Here is a 22,027-nt window from a genome sequence, read left to right as displayed (position 1 = left end):
TCTGAGAAAATAGCACTCTGTAATTATTACAGAGTGCTATATATAAGGTATTACAGTGTAATACCTTACTTATTAAAAGAAAGTAGTAAAATTATTAAAAATGATGTGTCTGCCTTGGCTGGCGCTTTTAGTTTTTTTACTTTATGTGTACGGCACAGGGCATCTGGAAAGTCATCACCATAACTATAAACGCCATTATGATAATCATTTCTTTTATTTGAGATGCGACAACAACAGCAGCAGCAGCGGCGATAAGCGCTACTTTCCATTTCCAGCTCATAATTCGACACGCAGCACTCGGCGAATATCATTCTTCCGAATGCATTTAACAAAGCAAACAAAGTCCTGCTCTAATTTTTGCATCGCCGACCGCATAATGCTCCCCCGAGTGATTCTGGAGACGGTTTTGTTTGCGAGAGAGGTCAGGCCGGCAGCTGTTTGGAGCGCGCTTTTCTGATTGGCTAAGAGCAAACAAGCGCGTGCGCGAGGGATGCGATGAAAAAGGGAAGGGGGCACGAAGGGGGGCTGACTGCTAAACGCTCTGATCGTTCTCACGTCTGATTCACGTTGCGCGGCGTTCAAACTTTCCTCGGCATGGATGCGTTTGCTCGCCCGCAAAAGTGTCATGTTTTGGCGAACGGGAACAAAAAAGCGCGCTCTCAGGTGTGATGGGCTCCAAGTTGAGCAGGCAGAGAAGTCGAGATCTGGAAAGTAAATGGACCAAGAGACGGCGGGAGAGGAATGACACGCCGCTGCAAAGCGGCGGGGGAGGAGGAGGCGGCGGCGGCGGCGCTAGGGGGGATCTGTTGTTTACCTCGTTGATATTGAAGTCCGACAAGCTGCCGGCGATGCTGCGCAAACGGGACCGCAGCCCGTACGTCAAGCGGGTGGCTTGGATCCGCGACATCCAGCGACATCTACGCGAGCACAGATCCGAGAAAGCGGCTGAAGTGCTCAAACTGCTGAGAAAGGTAAATTGGCGTTGGGTAAGAGACACCGATGGAGCGGCTCTTTTTTTTTGTTTTTCTACCCTACTTTGTTCTGACTTTGAAGTTTTGTAACTAAAGCGCATGACAATCAAGCGCCGGTCCTACAACAGGTTCGTTCTAGATGAGGTTATAGTTGCACACCAAGCATTCTGGACTTTGTAAACGTGTGTGTGTGTGTACAGTATAATTATATATTAATTATAGCACAGCACATACATGTTTGAGAATGCCAAGAATGTGTGTCTTTGCAAAGGCAGATATTTACTTGTACCCAATATTGTGGAAAATGAGTGCACCTTTACACTCACACACTTTACACTTTTTTGAGTCTTACAAGTGATCAATGGTGTTTGACTAAAGGCATCTGTTTTGTCTGCGGGACATGTTTATTCATATCTGTGGAACGGAAAGAACGAAAGGTCCGATGAGCCGTTCAAAAGAATAGGTGATTGAAAACTAGAGCACATAAAATGCTGAATGTCATCGCGGTGCGGTGTTCACATTATGATTTGGTAGTGTTTTTCTCGAAAAATGAAAAAGAAAATGCAAATGAGGAGCATTGAATTAATGTTGGAAGTTTTCCAAACAAGACTGATCATTATTTTTAATTGGATGCTCTTGTTTTTCTACCTTTCCCTCCAAGGGTGATGAATCGAACAAAGTGATTGTTTGAGCATCCGTTATGCGCATTTCTGGTTCTCGTTCTCCTTTTTCCATCCCTTACTTAGCGCCATGTCAAAAATCTGTGTGGCGCTAGTCAAGCCCCTCCAGCATTTGATTTGATATTTCATCTCATCTCATCTTCCTAACCGCTTGAACCTCACTAGGGTCGCGGGGGGTGCTGGAGCCCATCCCAGCCGTCTCCGGGCAGTAGGCAGGGACACCCTGAATCGGTTGCCATCCAATCGCAGGGCACACATAGACGAACAACCATCCACGCTCACACTCACACCTAGGGACAATTTAGAGTGTTCAATCAGCCTGCCATGCATATTTTTGGAATGTGGGAGGAAACCGGAGTACCCGGAGAAAAGCCAGGCAGGGCCGGGGGAGAACATGTAAACTCCACACAGGGAGGCCGGAGCTGGAATCGAACCCAGTACCTCTGCACTGTGAAGCCGACGTGCTAACCACTGGACTACCGGGCCGCCCTGATTTGATATTTATTTCTATATAATTTTCTCAAGGCCCCCCCCCCCCCCTTTTAGCCCTGGGAGAGGAAAATCGTGGTGCTGTGCCTGTTTGTGGAGATCTATCGTTAAATTGTTTTTCACCATTTCAGTACCTGGATTTTTTTTTTTAACATTTATTTGATTTTTGAGTGTGGCGAGGTGCGGTTAGCCAGCAAGATATGTCTTCACCCCGAATATGCATCTTGCTTTTGGATAGTCCGCTGGCGAGGCCAGTTTAGAGCGCCTTTTTGTTAGCTGTGAGTGTGGGTAAGAGAAAAGTGGAAGCGAGGCGGGATTAAAAAAAAACTGATATATTCCAGTTGGCGGAGGGCTTTGTATGCAAAGGTGAGCATCGTCAGTCTGCTGAGCCTCATTTACTCTTGCGTGGCAATTTTTTTTGAAGCATTCAAATTGGGCAGGGTTGTTAACAACACTCTTTTCAATTTCTAAGAAATCTCGACTCTGCCCTTCCAATGTGGAGTTTGTTATTTTGATTGTTACAACATAGGATAAAGATGATGTTCAAACATTGTGTATTTGCCCCCCCTCCAATAAATAAAAATGTTTTAGGGTGGTTCTTTGTTATGAAGTTAAGCAAATACTAAAGGACCAAGTTTTGTAAAACAGTCAGACATTCTGCCTGTAATCCATTTTTTATTGTTCTAATCATGAAGGGGCCCCCCCAAAAAATTAGTTCATTTATACATTACAATGTTTTTAAATTCATTGCCCGGTTATTCCGTGTTCTGAATTTTATGTTGTCAAATCTTGGAATCTGCTTGGAAAAAAAAAAACAGTCCAGTGTAAATTTCATGAAACAAAATGGAACGGCTAAACATCTGTTCCGCGGCTGCCTCTTTTGTGTCATTTTGTGGCCGCTTGACAAACTGCATCTCTTATCACAAATCCATACGATTGTGTAACTCTTTCCATGCTTTTAATCCGCACTTTCCATGGATGAGGATGTGAGGGGGGGGGGTTGGTTTAGCCGAACTAGAGAGATGGGAGCGAGCGTCGTTTTTACAGCTCAGCTTGAGCTTTCCACTTTCTCTTGGTAGCTTTGCACTGATCAAAGGCAGGGAACAGTCAGGGTGCTCTGACGGGAGCACTTCTGATCAAGAGAACTCCTCGGTGTTCAGGTGTGTGTGTGTGTGGGGGGGGGGGGGGGGTGACAACAACCTGAACGTTACTTCCAGTGGAAGCGAGAAACAATATGTCAAGTCGGTGTGGGTCTTCAAATTGAGATTTGCATGAAGCTGAAAGGATGTGACTCATGCTAAACTTCCTGTAATACGTTCTGACCGATGTGTCTGCCTTTGCTCGTTAGCGGCATATTTACGCAGTGACACACTTAAAAGATGAGAAAGGGATCCTTTGATCCTGGGCTCTTCCCCTTGCCTTACTTTTTTTACACTCGTACAAGAGCAAGCGACAATGCAACAAAGTGGCCGCAAAGTTTCTGGCTAATCCTTGTAGGAAAGTCGTCATTGGCGTCAAGATTAGCATGTTGGAGTGATCCATTCGTATTTTGGTCGTGTAAGGAGGAGCTAAATTTTAGCCTGGATTGTTAGCTGGAAGTTAAGAAGAGTCTCGTCTTTGAAAGATGCCTTTGAAATGATACGAAGTGTTTTGGGATATCGGTGGTCGATTTACAGTTGAAACTGTTCATACATAGCCGTGCCTTGAGATATGAGTTGAATGCTCGTAACTCCAAACAGTTGCATCCCAAATTGCACCCCATTGAAACGAATGGAAATTACATTAATCCTTTCTCACCTCAAAAAAAAAAATCTGTTTTTAGACCAGGATAATACTACGCTATAATAGTGTAAATTATACAACATACCATAATCATGATTTTATTCAATGCGGTGTGGTATGAAGACTTTCGCAACTACCGTAAGCGACTCCCGCGAGCGTCGTTCTATTGCGTCGTCGTATTATTTGTATTCTCCGAGCCTCACGTGGCCCGACGGGAGAGAGCTAAGCGTTCTTTAATGCGCGGCTTTTTTTTTTTTTCTCCCCCTCTTGAGAGGCAGAAGGATTTGCAGATAATCGCCCGGAGATGATGGAACATGTCTCTTTGGCGTGGTGGAAGCCATTACGGAGAGGAACCAATAACATCTCCATTGCAACACGTGCCCTGGAGGTTGCGAACATAATTAGTTTGGGGTTGTTGGAGGTATTCATTAAGCGAAGGAAGAATCAGCAAGTCTCAAAATGTCGCTGGAGCCACTCATGGAGGAAGGCGTTCCCTTTTGTTTACAGTACAGAGGAGCCGAACGATTTTATCAAATTCAAACCGACAGTGCGGTGCATTGTGATGCAATTTTCAACTCGCAATCAGATTCTTTTGGACATTTTGTTCCGCCTGAGTGTACAGTTTGTTGAGTCAATAATAGGTTGGCTCCCATATGGCGCCACGTACAGTTTACCGATTGCGCTGCGGTTTTCTTCATGAATGAATAATGGCAGAGACGAAAAGGAGGGTTTTGAATGAAATGCAAGACAAATTTGGCAGATGACCTCCAGGGAATTTTCTAAATGGCAGCTTCAATCTCACATTTACAACTGGGTAGTAATTTAGTCTCTAATTAACTCAATACGACTTTTGGTAAGAAGCTCATCCTGAAAATGGTCGCCCGGGCCAAACGCAAAACATCGACTGCTGCACTTGAGCGCAAAATACGGCATCACCCCACGCGTATTTATTTCCTCCCGGATGCAAAATATAAACGCCGGCCTGGATCAGTCACACTTGACGACATATCTAATTGGATTCTAATGAAGCGCACGAGCGAGAAGAGGCAACACTTCTGCGATCAAATTACATGGCCGGCCTTCAAAAGGACTTCTTTTTTTTTTTCCCAATCAGATCCGAATCCATGACCAAAACGGAAATGTGGACAAAAGGAAAAAATATATGAAGTCTTGCAATCGGGAAGCGGCCAAATAAATCCTTGCAATTAGATCTGATGGCGTTGTGGCCGCATCATAATACAATTCGTCTGGGCATGAAACAACGTGTATCGCAGGGCCAGCTGGCCTGGAGGACAGACCAGGATTAGGGACTCCCACCGACGTCCAGTGTAATAAATCAAGTCAGAAGCCAGAGGAGGAGAAAATGCTGATGGAAGTTTCCCCTCCTCTATGTGTCCTCTCTCAAAGGGTTTGGCCCGTCAGAGAGCGCAGAAAATTACATAACCTCCAAGCCCCGGTCTGTATTAGAGTGTCCATTATCACACTATTTGGCAAGATGGTGTTCTTTGAGAGCTGGATCGTTTTTTTTTTTCCTAACATGAATCTGTACTTAGAGTTAAAGAACTGCAAATACCATCGGTCCCCGGAGATGTGCCCCGCTTCTGCACGGCTTTGCTTTACATTCTTGTCGTCTTGCTCGATATCGGCGGTGGTGGGAAATAACAACGTCCAAATACTTAATGACGAGGGATGCCCCAAATCGCATTTTTGGAGGGTGGGGGTGCGGTATGAGTCTGAGTCACTTGATTTTTGAGGGCATGCTAATCCCCGATACTTCCGGAGTACATTAAGAAGAAAAGAGAGATCACTGATCAGCTGAGATCACATAAACGGAATTTGAGGATGATGTCATGATTTTCATACTGGATCGGGACATCGCAATTGGGTTATTACACTTCTACTGACCAGAATCTCTATTTTTTATTTTTATTTTTTTACACAGAGGTAGATTTATGATTATAACGCCAAGATTAGTCTTTCGCCAAGGGCCACTTTTTGAACATTCCTCTCTTTGCAGGATTTGGGACTCCAGGGAACGTCGCTCAATGACATTTTGTACAAGAATGCGGCTTTTCTCAACCTGGTGGACCCCATCTCACACGAGCTGCTGTTGAGTTTGGCCCGAGACCTGCAATGTCCTAAGAGGGTGAGTATCTGGAACCCGTTTTAAATTGCTTTACCTTTGACAGCTTTCACGCACAAATAATGATAAGCTGTAACCTGATAAGCGGTCGACTGTAGTAAAACGCTGTCCCCGAAAGGGTTCAAATGTGCAAAAAAACAAAAACAAGATTTGTCCTACGGAAAATATGTGGCGTACGTCAGACCTATTTTATGTATGCGATGGGCCGTGACTGCAGTCGAGTGTGATTACTTCCACATCGGCAGAGCCCTCCCTCTTGCAGGTCCGCCGGCTTGCCTTCGTCTGCCAAATTCCCAATATCAGGTCTAGCGGTCTGGATTCACTCTGGTCCACAGGGCACCGCTGTGCTGGCTTTCCTGCCTAAATAAAAGAGAACCGTTTTAGGAAATCTTAACATTGGACGTTTTACTAAAAGTCTGGCTTTAAATTATCTGTATTTTACGGTTTCTGTTCATGCACGAAGACCTCCTGATGAATCCAAGTTGGCAGCCGAGCTCACCTTTGGCACACAAATAAGACAATAAAATAACTCCCCACGATGGAGGCGCGAAGAAGAGAAAGACACAAAGTAAACCGAGTGGCTGAATTTCACAGAACAGACCCGGCGAGCCGCGACCGTTATCTGGCATCGGCGGTTTGAGAAAAGATGGCGTCGGCCTAAAGATTAACTCGCCGGGAGCTCATTTTGACTCACTGAGTCCATGAGGATAATGACCCGTGAGCAATTCTAATCTTATCGCTGTTTACGTTTGCAAAAGGGGATGCCCACGAGAAAAAGAGTGAACGTTTGACGTGGGCGTAAGCGGTCTCTTGACTGACTGGTGACCCGAGACGGGACCCGGTCCGCATGCTCATCATACATGTGGCAGCAGCTGCTATGGCCAATGTAATCCAACCTAGACGCTTTTTGAATGATATAAACAAATGGGAATGGAAAAGATGACGTATTGCGCTGTACCTGAGCATTAATCAAAGTGGAATTTCCCGAGGTGAAGCGATGCGATTGTTTTAAATACAACATGCACTCCTTTTTTCTCTTTAGTTTGACGGAAAACTTAATTTTAGTGTGACATTAAAAAAACTGGAAGCCTATTTTTTCACTACCGGTAATTATTATCTGCCAAGCTGCTTCTTAACTCATTAACAGATGAAAAAAATGGACCTTAGACTTCTATTGCCGTCAATGGCAGTTAATGTGAAGGGAGTTTCAACCGAGTTCGTTGGCAGCTTGGATCTTGGGAGAATTTGCATATGGGGTCACTTGTTAATATTCATTCATTCATTCATTCATGCCCGGTAGTCCAGTGGTTAGCACGTCGGCTTCAAAGTGCAGAGGTACCGGGTTCGATTCCAGCTCCGGCCTCCCTGTGTGGAGTTTGCATGTTCTCCCCGGGCCTGGGTAGGTTTTCTCCGGGTGCTCCGGTTTCCTCCCACATTCCAAAAACATGCATGGCAGGCTGATTGAACACTCTAAATTGTCCCTAGGTGTGAGTGTGAGTGCGAATGGTTGTTCGTCTCTGTGTGCTCTGCGATTGGATGGCAACCGATTCAGGGTGTCCTCCGCCTACTGCCCGGAGACAGCTGGGATAGGCTCCAGCACCCCCCGCGACCCTAGTGAGGATCAAGCGGTTCAGAAGACTTGTTAATATAAAAAAATATATATATATCTAGCATGTGTTTTGATGCAGCATGGGTACCGCGCCACATTGAATCTATCGTTCCAAATCATGTGAGGAGGTGTGTTCAGTCACCTAAATAGCTAAAAATGGCAGCACGGACTGTTTTTAGGTTTGAGACGTACTGTATTTGTTTGGCACCCAAGAAACAAAGCGGCGGCTGAAACGTTTAAATTGCCTTTTTCTTTTCTGACCCTTCCCCAGTCTCTGTCTCTCTCTCTCTTTGCCACACTGCTTCTTTCTTGTTGTTGTTGTGTTGTAGCATTAATTAGATTTGCCCAGCTCAGCGCAACCTATTCCATTTATAGTGACAGAGGAAGACAGAGGGGGAAAAAAAAGAAGGACATGGAGGATGAAGGAGGAGGTGCCAGTAGGACCGCAAAGTACATGTTGCCGGGAGGAAAATGCAGTTTCCTTTATAAGATCAGAGAGATTTTTCGCAACAGTGTCGATTTCCACCATAACCTGGTTTAAAAATACGGAACAAAACAACAACCCCCCCCCCCAAAAAAAAAAAGTCTTCAGAGACTGAAATGAACCAGAGAACTGATGCGGCATTTGAGGAAACTGGGAAGTGGGACGCGGAGGGTCCCAGTTCTGACTTCAAAGGAATGTAAACAACAAATAGAGCCGATTTCAATCAATTGTTTGTTGTTCGGATTCCTCATGACTCATTTTGACCTTCTTCGTATACCGTCCGGTATTTTCTTCTGTCAACCGTAGGCTAGTTTCAGAAGACAAGAATGAATATCAAGTAACCGCTCCTTCAAGCGTCCGATGTTTGGTCATTTCCGAACGCTCCGTTTGATTGAGATTTGCGATTCACTGCGTGTCCGTTGTGCCGCTGCAGGAGACGGACTCCCTCAAGTCCACCAACAAGATCTGCCGCCAGCTAATTTACCACCTGACTCCTCACTCCAAGTGGACGAGACAAAGCGTTCCCAGGAGGAAGTCTCAGGCCTGGTGAGTGCGTCGTCGCCGCATCATCACTCTTCAGATGGAAGCTCCCTGGCATACCCGGGGGGGGGGGGGGGGGGGGGGGGGGGCACATCCTCGCCGTAAACATTTGTGAGAGTCAGAAATCCTCGATCGAAACACCGATCTGATTTTGTGTATGGAAGTATAGAGAAGGGCTCCTTTATTATCCCGCATGATGTTTTACATTGAATCAGGGAGACTTTTTAAAGCGGAGGCAACCCAGTCAGGGTCAATATTAGCGTTCGTGCTTCGACCATATCGAATATTAGATTTTGAAGCTGCAGGCACCATCTGGAGTCACGCCAGTGTAAGTTCCGTCATGATCCAAAAGAAACGACAGAATCTCGAGCCTTTGATTGTGAATCGCTGCTCCGACATGCCTGAATTTCAACACTGACGATGCGCTATCGCCATTGTGTTCCCCGAAATGAAATGCGGCGTGGAAAAGGAGCTTAAGATACCTGAAGATAAGATACCGCAGGCGCCGGATTGCAAGGAGGCAAATATTGGTTGACAAGGCCTAATCCCAAACGTGCTTGTCGACTTCCACTTAAAAAAAACATCACCCGCACACACTGGGAAACTTTTTGAGCCAATTATTTGCGCAGTCAAACAGATTCAACATTGTCGAAGGCTCCTCGAGGTGTTTGAAGACGGCATAAACAACAGTTCCGTTGCTCCGGCCTTCATCTCGCCATGTTTGCGAACAACAACGAGCTCATTAAAAAAAAAAATCTGCTCCTATCCCGGCACTTCACGCAGGAAGACTCATTCGAACAGACAAGAACCGGTTTCAATGATGCGAGGTGAAATTCCGCGCGATTTAGTCAGGATGGGGCAAAATAATTGAAGAACCGTTGATTGATAGCAAAGTAATCTTTTGATCGGGTCCACCTGACGGTTGATTAATTGCCGCTTGAAGCAAACCAGGTGAGGTGGAGTGCACTACTAGGCTGCCACCAGCGGAGGTGCCGTTGAGGTCTACGTTACTACTTTGCACGCGGCTTAAGGGTTCAGCTAAATATGAAAAAAAAAATCACCGTATGAGCGAAGGGCATTGCAGTAGCACTGGTATTTACGGTTCATCAAAAACCAAAAAAAAGCTGCATGATATATATCGGTGACAGTCTTAACCCTTTCAGGGATAGCGATGACAACAGTGGAGAGCTTACCATGTTGTCAGGTTACAAGGTGCATGAAAGGGTTTATTTGATTTGATTTTTTTTTTAATTCGTATTTCTAAAACCGAAATGTATTTTGCCATCAAAATATTCAGTGTTAAAAAAAAATCACCACGTGAAAGAATGACAGATGAGTTACAGATTGTTTGACGGCCGGTTGAGCTCCACCATTTTTTTTGTTTTTGTTTTGTGTCATCTTGGGTTTGAATTTAAATGTCGAATACAGGCTTCGGGATCACGTTCTTAACCGATTGGATATGTTGGTAGGATTGACAAACGGCGTGATTGAATACTCTTCCTGGCTTCCTCTGGGATAATGACACATTTGGAGTGGGTGGGGGGATAGAAAACAAACCTCTTAGCAGATGGCTTGATGAAGACTTTCACCATTGTACACGTTGAGTGGCGCAGCCCGAGGGCGACGCCGTGTTTGACATCCCAGATGAGTCACTTCATTCATGGAAACTGAATAAATCAAATTTGCAATGTTAATGTCACAGCAGCTAAGACCCAAAGCAACAAAACAAAACAAACAAAACCCCCCATTCGTATTGTGTATTATTTTAGTGCAACAAACCTTTGCCGGCGATGAGCTACTCCGACACACGTCTCTCATGGGCTGCTCGTGCGGCATCGTTGGGAGACATTTGCTCATCGTGCAAAACATACAAGGTGGCACATGGAAAAAGAATGGAAAGGAAACAAACAATCTTTCTCAAGCGCGGTCAATATGAAACGGATTCCGTTTCGTTGCCCGGTGACATCGCTAACCCATTTCCAGCGACCTCGTTGCACAAACTGTCCTAATTTGCAGCTGGGTGGAAGTGCTCGGTGGCTAAATTGCGAATCCGCCCGTGATTTGATTCCGAGTGACAAACTGCTTTGTAGGAAAGCGACGCCCCGACAGAAGACACAGAAAACAGTTTGCCTTACATAAACCGTGGATCGCGGAAGGGCTGCTTTACTATGTCAAGGAACAGTTATGAAACCGACATCGGGAACGCACAGCTCCGAAATACGGTGCAAATGGGCGCTGGTGATCTTTATAAATCTCACATCGTGAAGATCACGCTCGTCTTTTGTTTCAGTCAGGATTCAATCAAGGCTGGTTCATGAGGAGGTTAAGAGCCGTTTAAGACCTGGGGTATTAATAGTCATGAATTGTTTGTTTTGATTAGGTTTTTTTTTTTAAGACGCGTACCATCAAATTCCATTCATTCATTCATTCATTCATCTTCCGAGCCGCTTGATCCTCACTAGGGTCGCGGGGGGTGCTGGAGCCTATCCCAGCCGTCTTCGGGCAGTAGGCGGGGGACACCCTGAATCGGTTGCCAGCCAATCGCAGGGCACACAGAGACGAACAACCATTCGCACTCACACTCACACCTAGGGACAATTTAGAGTGTTCAATCAGCCTGCCACGCATGTTTTTGGAATGTGGGAGGAAACCGGCGCACCCGGAGAAAACCCACGCAGGCCCGGGGAGAACATGCAAACTCCACACAGGGAGGACGGAGCTGGAATCGAACCCGGTACCTCTGCACTGTGAAGCCGACGTGCTAACCACTGGACTACCGGGCCGCCCATCAAATTCCACACTCCAGGCAATCACATTAAAATCTTGTGCGAGCCTGTCCACATTTCCTGGGCCTAATTGTCAGCTTCGGGTCGACCACGGGAAGCCCTCAATTATTCACGTCCATGGCGAGCGATGAGGTCAAAGTATGCAGGCTTGCCGTTCCGCGTCAAGCATTATTTTGATGGGCCAACATAGGAACAAGTTCTAAGTCACGTTGCCCTTTAAACACACAAAAGGGTTTCAAAGGGCTTCCCAAACCCCCAGTTCATGAAAATCAAAGACACAGAAAACGCTGGTACCTCCCCATCATTGCGTAATGATTTCAGGTTTTGAAAGGAAGCAGCTTGTGGGAAAAATTCCGACAGTCGACGTTCACACACGGCGGGTGACACCTGCCCAAACAGCTGTCAAGACCACACAACTCTTCTCACTCTTATCATCAGACGCCACAAAGCTCCCAAATGCCGCCCGGGGCTCACCAGCTGACTAATGTTGTCCGCTCTGAGACAAAAGCCGAGCGTAATTGCGCTCGCTTTCCTCAATCGCTCTGCTATTATGCTGATTCGAGACAAACGAGGTTAAGTCATCTCGCGAAGCCGCTCTCATCCCTCTACCGGTGTGAAATCGCGCCTGCAATCGGAGTCCAATCGGAAAAAAGTGCTCGCAAAGAGCAATCATATTTTGGGATGATTGGAATATGATATCGAGTTGTGTAAAATTGTACATCTATTATAAAAAACATTGAAAATAACTCCAGGGATACAACAATCCAAAAAGATGTGTGAAATAGTGCAGCGGAGGAGAAAAAAAAATGAAATTACCGTAATGGGACATTTACATGTGTAATTTGGTGACAGTCTATGAGCAGTTACCAGTTTTAGCAAACATAAGGATAGCAGTTCAAACATTAGTTCTGAGATGTATTTTCTCTTTTCTAAAAATGGTGAGAATTCTCTAGTGATTTTGAACGTGTCAAGGAAAAAAAAAAACACTCGAGGGGGCGGGGACGGGGGGGGGGGGGGGTTGTGTGAATACAAGAGCTCTAATCAGCAACCTTGCAGTGATTCCGCCGCCTCCTCTATCTCCGAGTTTGACAGGCCCGTTTCCCCAGAGCCTGAGCTCCAACTGCAGCACTGCTGCGTGTGGCAATAACCGAGCAAAATGGACTCTTTACAGTCGGCGAGGAGAAAGCGCTTGGTAACGGAATAGAGGAAGACAATCGGGAATGTGGTGGCATCTTGCGGCATTTTTATTACAAAAAGCACCACCCCCCCCCAAAAAAAAGCCAATTTGTCTTTTTTTCCATAAATGGTGACAAGTTCCACAAAAAATGATTAGAATAAAAAGTGATCTTATGGATTCATGAATAGTGAACCGTATGTTTCCTAAAACGTCCTTTCCAAACCGTCAAATGCGGGTTTTGGAAATAAAAAGTTACGTGCAGTACCAAAATAAACCAGCTACAGGCTGCGGTTTCATAATATGAGTCGCTTTGACTCATGTCCCGGTGTTTTGCCGGTCTTCAGGGGTCAACACTATTTGAAGAACGATCCTAAGCTAATTGCGTTTCTTCTCTGAAGCTGCCTCGGGCTCCCGTAAAATAAGTTACCGGTTCCGACAAGGTTGACAACTCCTCCCCACTTTATGCTACATAATCTTGGATGACGATCTGTCGGGGCGTACGCTCGCTTTATGTTATTTCAAGAAAATTCGTAGCGGTTCTGGGATATTTGTGGCAATTAGCACAGGCAAAATGTGTCACACCTCACCCTGCGGGGCAAATAACACTCGCAGACGCGGGCTGAAAATTGAACTGAAAGTAGCGTCACATTGAGATTCATTCAAAATAACCGCAGCGCATAAAAATGACTATTCAATTCAAACACTAACCCTGAGCTAGAATTGTTTTGACCTACTCGGGTTTTAAGTGTAAAACCCTAAGATCAGGTCAAACGTGATGAAGTCATTCTCCAATTCATACTTGGATTTAATCAAGACTATCAAATTGCATATAAAGTCCAAAATACCAAGGTTTAACGAACAAAACAAACAACCAGATTCGGCAGGACATGACTCGACTTGGACAAGGACAGAGAGCAACAAACGATGAGCCAACAAAGACAGAAAACAGGAATCCTGACGAGACCCTGAGAAACATTTAGACGAGGGAGCCGTTTGGTCAACACGAGCGCAAGTGGACCCAAAAACCGAACGGGCCTGACAAGAAAAAAAGGACACGGAGGGAATACCCAAAACTAAATCCAGTGAGAGCAAAACAACAAAAGCACAGCTCATGATAGAGAATCACTAAGTGAAAACAAATACGCAGCGCATCCTTAAGAGAGGTTGACCAAAACCAACTTGGATTCCACAGTAAAAAGAAATCCAAATACTCCACCGAGGAGGAAAACCAACAAGAGATTAAAATCAAATGGACTAAAGGGCACACAAATGAAAGTAGCCATAACCTCCTCTCGAAGTGAGGAAATAAAGAATCGTAAACTGTTCCTCTCGTCTCCCTGTAGATTACTCGTTCATGAGACTAAATGAAGGGGAACTTATAGTCTGCGTAGGAGGACAGTCATTACAAGTTTCTTTCGCCTCATGCTTTTAACTGTCACTCTGGAGATGCAATATACAGTACATGAGTTGCCCCCCCCCCCAAAAAAATATTTAGAGGAGATGAGAACCAAGCTGGAGCGAAGCTAAAAGTGCACCTGCTGATACGCGCGTTGCTACGGGGTGTAACAGAAGTCGATTTCCATCAGAAACATGACACCGAGTCATCAAACACTCGAGTATCATCACATATTGGCATCATTTAACAACAAGAGCCTCTGCTATAACAATGATGTGACTCGGAGCGATTTTTTTTTTCAACCAAGCAGCCCATTAGAAGACAGCTTCATTAGGCCAACACTTTCTCTCGGTTGCCATGGCCTTTGCAGCACCCCCCCCCCCCCCCCCCCCCCTCACCCCCACATCCTCGGCCTGCGTTCTATTTCAATATCGCAAAGACCCCAGACGATTCCGTTCCCATCTCTGGGCTTTACATAACCACACAGCAGCGAGCACCCTTGCTCCGTGCATGAAAGTTAACAACATCCCCGAGGAAAGTCGCGGCTATGAAAAGCAATTAGACCGTCTGCTCCAGCCATATGGAAGCAGCCGATAGTTTGACACGCGCGACTCGGCGCTTATTAGATTCCTGTACTGTTGACAGTTAGCTGCCAACCATGTCAATAGTTGGTCTTCCCCCGGCTCTCTGCGGCATGCGTGCCGTCTTTGCGTTTACTAGTACCGTGGCACCTCGACTTACGAACGTCTTTTCATACCATTTTTTTAAAGTTACGAAACGTCTCAACAGGAAAACGTTGCCTCTTGTTGATATACGAAAGGTAAAAATACAGGACGGGCTGCTTTTCGCAGCTCCGAGTTTCCTGAACGCAACATATTTATAGCTGCTCCGCCATTGGCTATTACCTAGCATCTTCCTGGCATCCCATTGGCTAAGAATATTTCTACCACTACTTCCGTTTCTTCTTTTAACATTATTTACGCGGCTCGCAAGTTCAGAAGGACGCCGGCCACAGTTTGCCATTTTTCTCAAGATAACGGATTGTAGTGTACAAAAAAAAAGGCTGTCTTCAGAAAATGGAAATTGCGGGCCCGCGGCCAAATGAGTAGCTTGCGGGTGGGAATTGTGGCCACGCAGCACCGAGGCAACGTGCTTGGAAGCAAAATATGGAGTCGTCCCTTTTCTGTCTCATTAAAAAAAAAAAAAAAAAAAAAAAAGCATCCCAAGACACCCGAACTCCCACACTCTGCACCATCCACTCTGTCCATGGACAAATCTTGCTCGACTTTGTTGGTTGTGCAGGATATCGTGTTCCCAGACAAACGGGTGGGAGGACCTCTTGCTGAGCAAACACCCGCTATAAATACATTGCTCACACTCGGAATTACTCATCAATATAAACATTTTCGAAAGCGGACCTTATCAATTAAACGAATTATTACCTCATGCTGCGACTCAGCATGGGCAGTCGAAACCTCGAGGGCCGCTACCCCGCATGTTTTAGATGTTTCCCCTCTTACAACGCACCCGATTCTAATGCTGGAGTCATCAGCAAGCTCTGCAGAAGCCTGGTAACAACCCTGAAACAGGTGTGTTGGAGGAGGGGTAACATCGAAAACATTCTTCCTCTTTTTTTCCCCTTTTAATTCCCCCCCGCACGCCACAAAACGAACAAATTGGAATATAACAGCAGACGACAGACTCATTCATCATTAATAGCAGTCCTATAACACTTGATGAATAGCTGAATGAACCACGGGCAAGCAAACTCTCATATCAATAAAATAATCTATAAAAATGACTTTAAGGGTTGGGAGGCCAAATGAGAATTTTTAAGAGCCGTCAAAAAAAAACATGAGATGAAGATGAACGGAGTATATGAAAGGAGGAGATGAAGTACAACCCGTTGCTTTCATCAATCATCTCGCGAATCACAGTGCTGATCGTGTTTTAGTCCTCGACTGAGCCCGAAGGGTGACAGATGTATCAATTGCAATTGCATGCAAATTAATGAGCAGGGAGATGATCCAGAGGGACACCCGGGAGCTAATTAGCCAAGAACTTTCGCCAGTACACTAAAATGTGTGTATATATACGGTATATATATATATATATATATATATATATATATATATATAATTTTTTTTTTGAAAGAGCCTCTGACAGTCTGTGTTATGTGCTTACTGCAAGAAGTCACGGCCTGCGGCTAATCCCGGCAGAACGCCGTCTTCAAGTCTCCTTGAATGTCACTTTTCAGAGGTGCAGGGGGGCGGGGGGGGGGGGGGGGGGTTAAACTGAAACCGCTGACATTCATGTTACAAACCGTCTTTGTCTTGTCTTTTTTTTTTCCTGTACCCCACTCTGCGAGTCCATCGTTGTCATGTCCCCAATCTTTAGTTTGGCGGTTCTTTTTCACGGAAATGACATCCGCACCTAGGAGACAGAAGCCATTACTCAAGATTGAGACACATTGAAATGCTAATTCTCCCATTGCATTATCGATCTCAGCGCTTGTTACGCTCTCCTAGAGTTTGGGGGTTCCTTTTTTGTGCATACTTTGCAATTCCTGCAGTCTATTGGGACAGCGTGCCCCCACCATATTGTCATGTGACAGTCCTCCACTTGCCTCAACGTTAGTTTCTCTCCTTTTTCCCAAATAGCCTGAAGACCACCCTGAAGAAAAAGCTGGCCGGCGATGTGGTCAACCTCTCCGGCATCCCGCTTTCGGGAAGAAACATCCACCGCGTGGGCTTGTACCTGCAGGGTGCCAGCGACGCCGTGTCGGCTGTGGACTTGAGCTTCACGGGCCTTCAGGACGACAGCTTGCGCCTGCTCCTGCCGGTCCTAAGCGGTTTGCCCAAGTTGACCACGCTCGCCGTCAACGGCAACCGTCTGACGGCGGCCGTCCTCAAGGATGTGACGGAGGTGGTGAAGGAGCCGAAGAAGTTCCCCAGCCTGGCGTGGATCGACCTGGGTAACAACGTGGACATCTTTACCGTGCCGCAGCCCCTGCTGGTGGCCCTGCGGAGACGTTTCGGTTTACGCAGCAGCCTGCCTACCATATACGAGTACCACGAGGCAAAGTTCGGCGGCTACGTTACCAATATGGAGACTTCCGTGGAGGAGACCAGCGTGTTTGAGGAAGGCGACGAGGGCGAGGATGAGCGAGACGAAGACGACGACAGGCTGGAGTTGCGAGCTTGGGGCTTTACGGAGGAGAGAACGTCCAGGAATGTGCAGGTGGCCTTCTGTGGGAGGTGATCAAGAAGAAATCTTGACTGACTTTCCTGGCTCTTCGTCTTCTCCCTTGAGTATAAAAAGTAAATGCAGTTTTGTTCCTCTGGACAGCTAAGGTAGACGCATGTTGAACGTGATAAAAGATCAGAACTTATTGCTCATAATTTTGCGGCCTCTTCATCCAAGGAAACCCCCGAGGACCCCAATCTGAGGAAGCCGACTTGTGAAACCACTGACCGAGTCTCTTGCCGACCCGTGGAAAAGCTGGGCAGTTAAGTGCCTTGCACAAGAACACCTTAGACTGACAATATGTTTACACGGTCACTATGGGAACCCTTCCGAATTCCTGGCATTGGAAATGATCCGTTTTCATCCTCCAGAAACTAAACTCTCAGTTCACGTGACTAACTGGTCTTGAAATACAAAGTTTACACAATCCGTTCCAAACACTGATCATCAGATGCGGAGGTGCCAAAAAAATGGAGGGTTGCATTTCATTCAAGAGTTACTGCACATGACTGAGTGTATGAGGCTTTCAAAATAAAACAGGAAGTCAACACCGTGTTGAATATCCATCCACTATCTAATCCGCTCAACCTGTTGAAAACATTTTTACGCGCAACTGTTTTTGTACACAAAATGAGAACAGGGTACAATAGTTGAGCCTTTTCTAGGTAGGAGGAGAGCCACAAAACAAAACATTGTCATTCCACTGAAGTTCAAAATAAAGGTTCCAAACAATGGCAGCACGCTGTATAGTGGTGAGCACATCTGCCTCGCAATTTTGAGGTTCGGGTTTGAACCCTTGGCATGCTTTTTAATACTCGCATGGGTTTTCTCACTGTACTCATCTCAGATTCAAAAACATATGCATGATAGCTTCATTGAACACTCCAAATTGGAACCATTTGTGTCTGTACTATATATGCCCTGAAAGTGGCTGGAAAAACAGTCCGAGGTGCAGCCAGAGTCTCTTGCCAAACGTCAGCAGACTCCATCTTACTAATAAAGAGAACACACCCCATTAAAAATGGATAGATGATACAAACGGTATTTTTGACTGTAGCTGTGTTTATCTGCACGCACACACACACACACACACACACACACACACACACACACACACACACACACACACACTGATTACTGCCTGGGTTCTCTCAAATCTACTTTTTCTCAGTAAATAGGACGAGCCCCAGATTATTTGGATGACGGCTTATGACGATTGAGTTTATTTATTTATAGGGGCAAGAAGGATGGCAATCTGGCATGTGTGTGTGTGTGTGTGTGTATATTTTATATATATAATACACACACAGACACACACATTTTAAACTGTACAAATTGTCACATTTTAAACTGTACGTTGTAGCATGTTTTTTTTATGTACATGACCACAAATATATATTTTCTTTTAAAATGTGACACTGCCTCTTGTTGTTGCTGTGTTATAGTGTATTTGTTGGCGTGCTATTGTTTTTTTTTTTGTGCTAGGATACTAATGAGATGAATGCCTGGTGTTTGTGTGTGTTTGTAATATTAGAGTGTGCATCAACTGGCACGCAGTGTAACAGACTACCTTTTGATCACAGAAATGAAATGTTTACTCATTTGCACTTTAAGGACAGCGAGTCCTCGGAATAAACAGACTTTGTTTTAATGAGTCTTTCTTGATATGAAAGTTAATGAAACACTGATCTTATCTGAATATCTGAATTATTATTTTGATCATTTTCTACAGATCAGGTGATGTGTGCATAATCTGAAGTTTTTCTTTTTAGAGCTTTTATCAATGGAGTTGTTACCTTTCTTTTAGAATGAAGATGATATTTACCTTCTGTTGCTTCCGAAATAAACTCTGTTTGAAAATCTCGTTCTGTGGATTTCTACTACTGTATATGTTGGCTTTGGAAATGAACAGACACTGCCCTGTATCAGCACCTTTGTTCCATTAGATGCATTAAAAATTACAATTACCGTATACATGTATCTTGTTTTCTTTTGCATAACGTTACCTTCATGGAAATTCACCAAGGCAACAAATATATAACGCAATAAATCTAACGATGGCCACTGACTTTTGCACAGTAAGTTATATTGGTTAAAATTAGTTAAACTCGGTGGGTTTGTGAGTGGAATGATAGAAGAGGAAATCAATATTTAACCAGCTTTCTTTGTCAATAAAGCAAAACAAACACAATCTGAATGTGATCATGCATGTGTTTGTAAGAGAGATAGAGCGGGGAGAGATAGAGCGGGGGGGGGGGCAGACAAAATGCTGACAGCCGCATCTTGTTTTTTTTATTCCCCATCCGCACGTTTGCATGTCAGCATTTCATCTGTTGTGTGTGAAGAAATGTCGCCCTGAGCCGACCTGTCACGGGATGAATAATACCAACGTCCTGCCAGCGAGGCGTTTTCACCCGGTGGGTGCAGTCTGCAGCCATCAGTCTTCGTTCCGATCCCTTGTCCCTCTGAATGAAGGCCGCGAGTGTCAGCTGGAAAACGTTTCGAGTCGGAAAGTCTTCCAGGCTTTCACTGTTTCATGTTTATGCAAGTAGAAAAGACAATAGTCAACACATCAGTCAATACCTTCAATTCAGGGCATGTCTCGTTGTGGTTTAACACACGTACATTATGATTGCCAATAAAAAAATACTATAAAATTCAAATGTCCCTCGAAGCACTGACCTTTGAACCTTGCAATGTGAATCTTGAGTGGAAGACACTTACTAAACAAATCCACTCAGCTATCTGATCTACCTCAGGCCACTGAACTGGAAAATTCTAATCAGCGACTCGCACTCGCACATTCGCCGATTGACTTTCACAACCAAACAAACTTGGCGAGGCACAAACTGCGACCCCGGGTGTTCTTTTATGGTAACAACGTTTAAGGCTCTGTATATACTGTACTGCACTGTATTTTTTTATTGGACCATTTCCGATATGGCAGCGTTATCGTGGCGAAAGCGGTGTGGATATTTGAGAGGCGTTTTGGCAATGAACGACCCGTTCCCAGTCATTGACTTTGTGTGATCATTTCTGCATGCACAATGCTGACGCTAGTTGCTGTTGCTCGTTGAACCTGAGCAGCAGATTTGTATTTGTTTTATAAAAAGGGCAACTAGTCCATCTAGTGACGAAAAATAGATTTACATGTTCCTCCGCAGATGGCTCCATTTGATGAATTCATTGGAAGGACAATGACACTGAGCTACCCGAGTGTCAAACTGAAAATCAATCCACATAAGGGATTCTCTCTCTCTCTCTCTAAATACCTTTACCCTGTTTTTTAGCCTTACACAAAATTTTCACTGACATTGCTTTGAGGTTTTTGAGTAATGCTTCTTATATGTATTCAACCAATCACAAAGCATTGCATCAGTGGAGCCAGGAAGCAAGTCAACAGGGGAAGCAAGTCAAGATTCTGTAAACATCCAACCACTTCAAACCTAGTAAATGAATTACCAGGGTACATTGAATAAAACCCCTTCCTCACCATCTTTGATGTTCCCGACAGTGTGGAGGAATATCCATGGCAAACTGTGTCAGTGCTGGCCTGAGGGCCTCGGAACATATTTAGACCAAAATGGCCGTGAAAATGAACCAACAGCAGGTCACTATTGATGTGATATGGCAGAGAATTTCAAAGGGGCATTTGCAACATTTCTTTGCTTGCCTGCAGTGATGATTTTGCTGCTGCTGCTGCAAAAGAGTCTCATACCCAAATGTGGTCCATTATCATCAAGTGTGAGATGCCAGAAAAATCTTCCTCTCCTGAGGCACACTTGGCCCTGAATGGTGATCACGATGGTACAGTGGAAGCTCCAAACTCAAACAATTTGGAGTTCAGCCTAAATTGTGCCTAAAACAGTATAATATGTAACATGTCTCACAGTTTGCCACTCTGTAAAAATCCCACATAATCCAACAGGTATCCTAATTTCTACTGCCATATTTTCTTTTCTTTGTATATTGCGGCAGTCTGGCTGCCCAGTGGCACCATGCTGCCTCTTACAGTTCATTCTTGGTACTACAACAGACAATGTGACCTGACGTCATCCAACAAATGTGAAGGTAAAGTGACATAAAGGTTGGGAGATTTGACTTTCCGAAGAGACCGCATGTGAAGAGATCTCCGAACAAAGTGGATGACAAATCCTTGACATTGATCACTGAATTCACTGATTAGCTAAATGCTTGAAGAGTTTTTTAGTATCGTCACAAGAGGGCGCAAATTCCCCACACAAACGCCAATGATTATGTCATGATGGTAGTAGAAAATAATTTCCGTTAGCATCTTTTTGGAAAACTACAGCACATTAATTACACATTTTAGCTATATATTTTATTTTTTTTGGGGGGGGGCTAGGACAATAACCAGCGTCTCAGAAGCGATTGTGTCCTTCTTCTGTCCTTACAGGTACCCAGTCTCCCCAGCAAGTACTGGTTATGCATAGGAAGGAATACCTTAAATCAATCTCTGTTCTGCATCGGGCACAAACTAATTCTCCTAAATCCATTCATGGTTATGAAAGATGACTGAAATGAGGCACTAAAGTATTTTTCAGCCGTGGATAAATTTATGACACGTCAAAAACAAGCTGGCGAGGTTCACCTTATTTGACTGGTGGTGAGAAAGAAATAAAAACGCCAACCGTGAGGAATTGCCGCTGTGTGAAGATTAAAAAAAAAACGTGACGCGTGAGCCAAGGGCTCGCACATGCGTC

General features: G+C 44.9%; 1 protein-coding gene and 2 long non-coding RNA genes across 4 annotated transcripts; 1 reads left to right on the top strand and 2 right to left on the bottom strand.

Moving 5' to 3' along the window:
* Positions 1-496: 496 nt before the first annotated feature.
* LOC127591456 (leucine-rich repeat-containing protein 75B-like) lies at positions 497-19,167 on the top strand. The gene is made up of 5 exons (XM_052051661.1): positions 497-971; positions 5,940-6,068; positions 8,592-8,704; positions 16,718-18,567; positions 18,614-19,167. The coding sequence occupies exons 1-4, from the start codon at positions 669-671 to the stop codon at positions 17,316-17,318; spliced, it is 1,146 nt and encodes a 381-aa protein (XP_051907621.1). The 5' UTR covers positions 497-668; the 3' UTR covers positions 17,319-18,567; positions 18,614-19,167.
* On the bottom strand, positions 818-11,300 carry LOC127591540 (uncharacterized). Its single transcript, XR_007959885.1, has 4 exons — positions 10,478-11,300; positions 10,256-10,365; positions 6,297-6,425; positions 818-962 (listed from the first exon to the last, which is right to left on the bottom strand). It is a non-coding gene; the product is annotated as an uncharacterized LOC127591540 (long non-coding RNA).
* Positions 16,883-21,811, bottom strand: LOC127591537 (uncharacterized). 2 transcript variants are annotated; one of them, XR_007959880.1, is made up of 4 exons: positions 20,797-21,811; positions 19,669-19,832; positions 17,159-17,305; positions 16,883-17,027 (listed from the first exon to the last, which is right to left on the bottom strand). It is a non-coding gene; the product is annotated as an uncharacterized LOC127591537 (long non-coding RNA). The 2 variants fall into 2 exon arrangements; XR_007959881.1 differs by having other exon boundaries at positions 19,690-19,832.
* Between the last annotated feature and the right edge of the window lie 216 nt (positions 21,812-22,027).

The sequence above is a fragment of the Hippocampus zosterae genome, chromosome 18 (genome assembly GCF_025434085.1).
Source record: "Hippocampus zosterae strain Florida chromosome 18, ASM2543408v3, whole genome shotgun sequence".
Taxonomy (NCBI): Eukaryota; Metazoa; Chordata; class Actinopteri; order Syngnathiformes; family Syngnathidae; genus Hippocampus; species Hippocampus zosterae.
Note: the sequence above shows the minus strand (reverse complement) of the source record. Positions and strands in the feature narration are given on the sequence as shown.

Coding starts and splice junctions, on each gene's coding strand:
- LOC127591456 (XM_052051661.1), top strand. CDS start 669: ATGGGCTCCAAGTTGAGCAGGCAGAGAAGTCGAGATCTGGAAAGTAAA. Junction 972..5,939: donor TGCTCAAACTGCTGAGAAAG/GTAAATTGGCGT, acceptor CTCTCTTTGCAG/GATTTGGGACTCCAGGGAAC. Junction 6,069..8,591: donor ACCTGCAATGTCCTAAGAGG/GTGAGTATCTGG, acceptor GTGCCGCTGCAG/GAGACGGACTCCCTCAAGTC.